General features: G+C 40.5%; 1 protein-coding gene across 1 annotated transcript; it reads left to right on the top strand.

The window, feature by feature from the left end:
• Positions 1 to 48: 48 nt before the first annotated feature.
• Positions 49 to 7,904, top strand: ECHDC3 (enoyl CoA hydratase domain containing 3; the record flags this gene model as incomplete). The annotated part of the gene is made up of 4 exons (XM_009697370.1): positions 49 to 201; positions 2,420 to 2,517; positions 5,649 to 5,849; positions 7,394 to 7,904. Coding segments are annotated over 4 exons (782 nt in total), but the record flags the coding sequence as incomplete, so codon positions are not given.
• Between the last annotated feature and the right edge of the window lie 1,181 nt (positions 7,905 to 9,085).

Here is a 9,085-nt window from a genome sequence, read left to right as displayed (position 1 = left end):
GGGCCCGTCCTCTGAGGCTCTGAATGTGCTTTTTTCCTTTTTTTTTAGTAACCCTCTTTGTATTTAACGGCTTTTACAGAAACATTATCTTGAACAACCCGAGGAAAAGAAACGCCCTGTCGCTCTCCATGCTGCAGTCCCTCAGGGAGGACCTGCTGCACGACGTCAAGAGCAAAGACCTCCGAGTTATTATCATTTCAGGTACTTCTGTCATTTAAGGCCGACGGAAGAGAAGGGGGGGGGGAGGGGTAGAAAAGGGATAATACGAAGTTTTAAGTGAAATCTTTCTCAGAATTGCAGAAAAAGGGACAGGAAGGGACTTGCGTGGTGTTTCCCGTACAGCTGGCCAGGACCATGCAGGGTGTCCTACCGGTGCGTTCACCCTTCAGACCCTGCTCTCATGCTGTTCTTTTATACTCATGCCAGTTTCCACTCTCACGTACTTAATTTCCACGGTTTTGAACATTGCATTAACAATTGACTTGTTTTTTGTTATATTTTTGTTGATAGTTAACATGTCTAAGAAGAAACACTGGAGAAACACGTTTCAGAATGTCAGTATTTGAGTCAGGCTATTCAGTGTTTACACAGTCAATGAGATTTTTCCTCTTGTAAAAAATCAGAACAAAAGCCAGGTTTTAATGGTTATCAGCCCAAAGAAATAACATTCCCAGATACGGGTTTTCATGCAGAAACAGGGTGAGCTGGTAGGACACCTGTTGCCTTCAGTGGCAGGTATAGATTTTAGTAAACAGGGCTCACAAGGTTTCTTCAAATTGTGTACTCTGTTCCCCTGCTCTAAGCCAGGATCAGCTTCATTATCTTTGCGGCTGTTTTTTCAAAACTGTTTTTAAAACCCTCTGATGAAGGAGAGACCAAAATATCAATACTGCAGTCACCCGTAACCTGCAGATGTAAAACGTTCTCTCTCAGAACCTATTACAGTTTTCTTCCGTTTAGGTATTAACCTGTAGAGTTCTTAAAGATAATGAAACTTGAGCTGTTCTTAAGCCATCTTTTTTTCCTCTGCTATTTTAAGATATTCTTCCCCTGCCCCCCATCCAAACATCTTGGAGAAATAAGTTTATTAATTTAGGATGCTGCTGTTTCCTGTACGTAGAGGAAGACACTGTGTGTTAGTGCACACACACATGAGAGTGGAAGTAAGCTAACTTCACAGGGATGAGTTTAAATACATACAAGATTTCAAACAGCAGGTATCAATTTTGTGAAACACTTCAGGTTCTTTGAGAGTACAATAGTCTGGGAGTTTGCGAGCATGATTTCATTTGGGTTTTTGTTTTAGTTTAAAAAGAATATGCATGTTCCTGTTGATTTCCGCTTCCCTTGCTGAATGGAATGGAAAAGATGAAATCTCAAGAAAATAAAAGACTTCTCAGGGAATGCTTTGAGTCTTTAACACGGACTTTGCAGTGGATTCTTCTTCAGTGAGGCACAAATGCAGATGATATGGTTAATTTCCAGATATGTATTGCTGATCCCATGAGCTGACTGATGTTAACTGTGTGGTTATTTCTGGATGGACTGTGTCACAATAATCTGATCCATAAGAAATAAATGCATTGGTAAGGTTGTGTCTGCATAGTTGTAGCCGGAAATGGCAAGTCTATACAAATATCTGAGAAGTTCTGAAGGATTCAAAAGCATCAAATTGGTTTATTCTTATGGCAGATACCCTCATGACAAAGGAAAACTGTTGTAAAGGTAGTGTACCCGGAAGGGCTGTTTTGATCTTAACTGCCACTGGAGGCAAGCAAATCCAAAGCGTAAGTCCACAGAAACTCTCTGTTGCCACCCCAATCCCTGGACATGCTTTTGAGGATTCTCTAGAGGACAGTTTTAGCAGTGGAGGAAAAGATGCCCCAACAACTTTTCTGGTTCTCCTCTAGCAGAACAACCTTTTTTCTTTTTTTTTTCCATTGTGGCCTTGAACGCCATGACACAAAAATCTTGATGCTTATTTAGCAAAAGTTAATCATTAATGCTGGGTACAATAAATAGGGACTAACTGTATTTATTAGTCTGAGAGCAGAGCACTCCATCCTTGCTCCAGCTGACTAGTTTACATGGTACCAAGGAGCTGTTTAGAACAGTATCCTTAGAAGAAACTGGGCTCAGAGATGTGAAGTGCCTTATTTTTTAACGGAGTTAACTTGGAAGTAAAATTAGGCCTTTAAAAATGTTTATGGGTGTTACTGTGGTTAAATATTGCATTGTGGCAATTTAAAGTTGTTATAAAACGCAGACAGCAATATTTTGGAACTCTGTAAAACTCCCTCCCCAAGCTCCTTTTTGACCATTGACATCTCGTTGACATACCTTTAGCTGGGGCAGTGATATGTCGTTACCCCTGGTTTCTTGATTAATTCAGAGTGACTTTTCCTGAAATTCTTTGCAGCTGAAGGACCTGTATTTTGTTCGGGACATGATTTAAAGGAACTGTCAAGTGAAGATGATGTGAAGCATCAGTCCCAAGTATTTGAAATATGTGCAGAGGTAAGCAGTTCTTAAGTGCCACCCCTTTTGCCTGCAAGCAAATGATACTGGTTTAAGGAGCAACAGCATTACTCATCTGCTAGCTAAAGCACAGACTGTTGCTCCAGATTCCTTGGGTTTTGCTGCTCTGCTATTTTAATACCTGATCCTGGTGAAATTATGTTTTCCCTGGATTTTTCTACATGCAGAAAAAAGGGCTAGAATGCCAGTGTGTATGCCTCCTACGATGGGTACAGTCATGGCATGTTCCTTAGTTTAGCCAGTGTTCCTTGCAGCAGAGTATTTGGGCAATGTCTTTCCTAGAAATCTAGGGATAACCACCTTCAAATCACTGGTGATCAAATGTTCTTTCCCAGCATCTAGCTAATAACTCAAAACCAGCTTAAACATCAAGTAGAGAATGTGAAAGTAAGATCCGGCCTGCTGGTTGCCCAGTTAGCAGACCATACAGGTTCTTGTTACAAAGGCACAGACCTGGAGATCGGAAAGTTGAAGTGAATCCTGGAGCCTTTGGAGAGAATGGCAAAACCCCCTTTGATTGTAACAGCACTAGAATTTGACCCCTAATCCTGCTCAGTGTGACCACTGAAGATAATTTGAAACCTTTTGTTCTAGTTCCTCCAGTAATAATGATCTCTATGCACATTGTCAAGCCCATATTTAACAACTTAACATATTTAAGGCTGTAAAAGCCATGTGTGAAAGTTACCACTGAAGGGCCTTCAGTGTAATATGAAAGAATCATCCTGGCAGCTTTGCCTGGATTTCATCTTGGTACGCTGGTCACAAAGAGGTAAGCACAAATATGACTGAACGACAGGTTAGTGCCTTCATCAGAAAGGAGCCAGAGTCCAATAGTTTAGCAGCCAGTAGTTTAATATTAATTTTGCAGTTGCAGGGCAGAATACCAGTATGTTGGCAGTGGAAAACTGAATCATGCAGCTTCTAGGTCACAGAATAGGAAGGATCAGGCAGAAAAAAAAGTGAAACTTATTCCATGTAGCATGAAGTCAGGATTTGGTAAGTTTCTCACTTTAAGAACCAGAGGAATTTAAATTGTCCTCTATGTATATCTAGCATTGTGGCTAAATTCAGGATTAATGAGTAGTATAGCAAGCTTAACTTTGATTAATAAAGAGAAATAGCAAAAAATAACAGAATGTCAGCATTCAGACTTAAAAACAAGCCTAGCTTTTTTTGTGAGAATGGTGCCCTACTGTATTGTAAGTTTAGTAAGGGAGCATTATTACAAACAAAAAATGGTATATCAATTTCAGATGAATATTCCTGAGACCGTGAAATTCAGAGATAGGGAGACATTCAAAACCGAGCTGGACACAGTCCTAGACAACCTGCTCTACCCGAGCCTGCTTGGACTCAATGATCTCAAGAGGTCACTGCCAACCTAAATGCTTTGGTGAAATTGGCAAAGCAAGTTCAGGAAGAAATTCAATATAAGAGATGAACTGATCCCTTTTTTGATGTTCATGGTAGTGATAAGTGCTTAAACTGGCTACCTGAGTACCCTAAAGGAATTAAGTTTCTCATAAATCACAACTCACTATTATCCCCGTGGAAGAAGAAGGTCTTACTGTTAAATAATAATGTCACTTTACAGGCAAACAGAAATAGGGACATTAATTTAGGCTTTATTTAGGATCCTAACTAATATCTAAATTTTAGTTGTCTGGTAGAATAATTGACTTTTGCTTTTCTTTGTCAATAGAGAGAGAAAGGTACTTTTGAGGGCTTCCAAAACGTGATCATGTCTTCCTAAATTTCAATGCTTAAGTGGAATGGATCCTACCCTAGATGACCTGCCTACAGCATTGTGGACTAGGGGTCCAGAGCACTGGGCTGGTTTTCAGGAACCTTGGCTTCTACATCTGTCTATGACTGGTAATCTTCAGCAGATCACCTCAGCTGCTACACCTGTTTTCCCATGCGTGTAACAGTGTTAGCAATACTATGTAACGCCCTATCTGAGAACTAAGTACTTGCCACATACAAGTTTGAGAAGCTGAGAATACCTCTTCTCCAGAGGCTTTTCAAATACAAAACCATAAGTACCAAGGGTTTTTTTCAGAGCAGCAGTCGACTTTGCATTTTTATAACCACAAGAGTACTCTACAGTTGTTTGTCTGCACACATGCACATATTGTTACTCTTTTGTTGTCTGCTTCTCAAGATCCACTGAAGAATTGTTTTTAAACAAAGGTAGAAGAAAGGAGACAAAGACTAATCGAATTCAAAACTGAATGTAGGTAATGTTATCTAAGCAACATAAAATTTGCTAGCTTCATCTACTGGAGAAATTGAAGTAGCAAATGAAAATTTGTTATCTTGCAACACTATGCTAATATGAGATCTTTTTTTTTTTTAATCCAGATAATGACTGTAATCATTTAACTAGCATTTTCTATCTTCAGGCATTAAAATTAGGTGAGTTTGTTGATTCCCACTGTATGGAAGGAGAACCTGACTTAGAAAAGTTAAGACAAATTAATCTTTCTTAACTTCAGCTATCTAAAGTTGGATGTTGAACCTTCAAGAATTATCTAAGAGAGAGAGAATGAGTGTGTTTTCCCATCTTATGTCTAATGCAAGCAGGAAAAATTGTTTACTGGCAGGTAAGTCTCTCCCTGGAATGCAGAGTAAGCCTAGAAAGACATCCAATGATTATGTTCAGATGAGATCAACCCAGGCTCGAGATCATGCAAAAGGCTGGCTTAATTTCTTGGGACAGAGACTTCTATTAAGTCAGTTTTCCATTATGGGGCACATGAAGGTGGGGATGGTGTGTCTCAGATACACCTCTTCCCACAGCCAGGAACACTAGACCTGCAGTGTAGAGGCACCCAAGCTCCATGCAGATCTGGTAACAAGTGTTTCTGCCTTTTATTCTTGTGTTTTCCATTTCCACTGGAGTTAGCAGGACCAACTCATGCCGCATAAACACAGCTGAGCAGATACTGGAACAGCAGTGGTTTTGCAGAGAGCTTGCTTTTACTAAACTCCAATTAATAAAGCTGAAAAATGCACACATCAGGTGTGTGAAGCAATTGCAAGTTTTAGAACAGCCAATACTTAAATTTCAGGAACTAACTGACAACTTTCTTTTGTGCATGCAGGTTATGACTTTAATCCAGAAACTTCCAGTACCAGTGATTGCCAAAGTAAATGGCTTGGCTACAGCAGCAGGCTGTCAGCTTGTGGCAAGCTGTGACATCGCAGTGGCAAGTGAGAAATCTCAATTTGCTACTCCTGGGGTAAACATTGGACTGTTCTGCTCCACACCAGCTGTGGCCTTGGGCAGATCTCTTCCAAGAAAGGTAGGCTTCCTTCCCAGATACTCTTTGTAATTTTGCAGGAAATAGGTTCCCATGTCAGGAGTGTTAGTTCCATTGCCTAAACTTTATTTTCCTGCAGTACAACATTCCAAATACTTCATTGCAAAAGACATCTTCATAACTCTTTGGACTGGGAAAAATAACAAAGGGATGAACTCTGTTTAGGGAAAGCATTTTTTTTGCGATTCTAACCAGGATGAACTCATGGCAGCAGCAGCACCTCAGCTCAGCGATCTCTTTCCTTTCCAACAGGCAGCTCTGTGCTTTAGACAGCAATCTTTTCCCCTGATGAGGAAACCCCTGCAAGTTCAGGATATCAGTCCCACCCAGGTATCAATTCTTGCCAGGCAGTGACATTTGACTGCCAGCATGATCTGCCTGAGTGTAGATCAAGATGCTTTAAATAGCATCTAAAACCCTCCTATACTTTCTTCCTCTTTATTTCCTACTGATTGTGACTACAAATCTCTCGCTGCATAAACAACAGTACAATCTGTAAAGCTTCCATAACTGAGAAAAGAAATTCTAAGTTCTCAGCCAGCTGGATTCGTGCAGACGGACTCCAAGCCCAGCACGGCTCTGCTGAGATGCAGTGACTTAACTGCACAAGTCCAGTTGCTGGATAAGAGCTTCAACTTTAACTGTCCCATCTATAAGGCCATCCTGTTCAAATGTGGGGTTTTTTTTCCAAGTGTGCCATAGTGTACAGTTATAACTTTTCTGAATTAGTATTTCTGGGGTTTGTGATTACCTTTTTAAAATGTGTGGGGTATACTTTTCTCTGTGCCACTTTACAAAGCAGCAAGAACATTCCCTACAGTTCTCAGGATTACTGATTTTACCTTTTATCAAATGAAATGTTGCCAATGTTTGTAGCTAACAGAGCAAAGATACTAATGAGGATAATCAGCTCTTATGATTCAGGGCATTCGTCAATTGAATCACGAGTCATGGAAAAAAATTCTTACTGATATGTAACATTGAATAGTCACTGAGTATTCAGGGGATTTTTTAATTTGAAACGTGAAGTACGAGATACTGGAAGCAGCAGGAGACTGAAATAGATGCGGCTATAAGAAGGACATACTTAAAAACATCCCAACCAACCTTAAAACTAAGGCAGGTATTTTCAAAAACTACTAATTGACGTAGTAAGTCTTTATTTATTATTATATGCCCACCTTAAAATACCGAGTTCAGTCATTTGACATTGTGGACGATCCACATCTCTCTTAATTCCTACTGCAATCACTAGAGATTGTTGGCTTTTGAAAAGAAGCCCAGAGGTGTCAGCCTAGGACAGCTGGAATAAGTGGGCAGGTTTGAAAAAAGGCCAGCTTTAGACCCAGTCCTTCTCTTTGCTGATCCTCTTAACACTTCCTTTGCAGTTTAAGAGGCCAGAAGATTTAAATCTTAACAGTTGTCAAAAGAGTAACTTGTACTTGAAGGAGGAGGCTGAAATTCCAAAAAAAACCAAAGCAATAAGGCAGTTGAATTAACTTAATACAATATTTTTTCTTGTTCAGGTGGCATTAGAGATGCTTTTCACAGGTGAACCTCTTTCTGCCCAAGAAGCATTAATGCACGGGCTTGTCAGCAAGGTGGTACCAGAAGACAAGCTGGAAGAAGAGACCATGAAAATCTCTCACAAGATATGCGAAAGCAGCAAATCTGTCCTGGCATTGGGGAAAGCCACCTTTTACAGACAGATGACACAGGACCTCGATACTGCTTACAAAATGACTACTCAGGTCATGGTAGACAATTTGACTTTGAGAGATGGGCAGGAAGGTATTGAAGCCTTTATTCAGAAACGTAAGCCTGTCTGGTCACACTCTCAGGATGAGAAGAAATGAATCTTGTTTCTAAGCTAACCTCAGCTGTGCTTTATGATTCTTCACGCAGTTGCCTTTGGGAACTATATTTTTGTTCTTACTGAAAGTTAAATTTGTCTTCTCACATATGCCAAAGACAGAATAAATTTATTCTAAGTATATAATAAATGTTAAGAAAAATCAAACCAAATGGTTTTTTTCAGCAATGAATTTGATCTATGCTTTTAGAAGGAACTCTGTGCTGCAAAAATCAGTGTAATATGTCCCAGGTTACTTAGGGAATCACAGGAACTGGGAGAGAGCTCAGATGACCCTGTTCAGTACCTGTCCCCACAGTTCTGGATGAGAATTTCCATTTATTGTTATTAATAGAGAATTAAAGGGCTTGGGCACATTCCAGAGATGACGGCAGTACATATCATAATGGATCCCAATACTGTTTATGTGTTACAGACAAAAGCCTGTAAGAGTAGCCCATTGCTCCTTATGAATATATCTGCTATGAACTGTCTGTATTACTAGTTTGTCTCCCTCAGCAAATCCTTTTTTTCCACCAGCAGTTAAGCACTTGTCCCAGCTCTAGAGAATTTTGCGGTTGACTCCAGTGAGGCTGAGCATGGCTTGGGGATATTTAGTTTCACAAAGGGCACGCTGCAAAAGCCACTGGCTGTGGGCTTCAGCAGAGATTCTCACCTGGCAGTGTTTTGACCCAGCTGTAATTTTCAGGCTGTATGTCTTCAGTGTATCACAGAATCTTAGATGTGTTAGTTGGAAAGTCCATCCTTGTGCTCAAAGCTGGGCTTTTACCAACACTGGAGCAGTTCAGCCATGGATTTACGGTCTTGACAACCTCCAACAACAGGGATTCAGCTGCTCCTCTGGGTAATCTGTTGCAGCACTGTGCAACCCTCCTGGTGAAACAGTTTTTCTTAATGTCCAGTCTGAGCCTCAAAGCAGCATTTTTTTGGCCATTGTCCCTTGTTACGTGATCTGATATTATTGAGAAAACTTCAGCTCCATTATCTTTGTAACTCTCTTCAAGCAGTCACAGGCTGCAGTTAGACCACACTTAGACTCCTGTGTACCACACTGAGCAAGTCCAGCTTCTTCCACTCTCCTTGTAGGTTATGTTCTCTAGGTAACCACCTTGGTAGCCCTCCAGTGGGCCAATTCCAGTTTCTCCACATCCCTTTTGTACTGGTTGTGCTAAAACTGGACTGTATTCCAAATATGGCCTCACCAGTGCTGAGCAGAGGAGAAAAAAATATTCCCTCCATCTGCTGAACACTTTCAGCCTGTCAGTACTGCTCAGTATGTATTTTGTCTTACTTGTGATAAGAGTGCACTGTTGGCTCATATTCAGTTGGGCATCCACTGTAAGCC

The sequence above is a fragment of the Cariama cristata genome, unplaced genomic scaffold (genome assembly GCF_000690535.1).
Source record: "Cariama cristata isolate BGI_N322 unplaced genomic scaffold, ASM69053v1 scaffold13203, whole genome shotgun sequence".
NCBI classification, from domain to species: domain Eukaryota; kingdom Metazoa; phylum Chordata; class Aves; order Cariamiformes; family Cariamidae; genus Cariama; species Cariama cristata.
The sequence above is the reverse complement of the archived record's forward strand: the minus strand, read 5'-3'. Positions and strand labels throughout refer to the sequence as shown.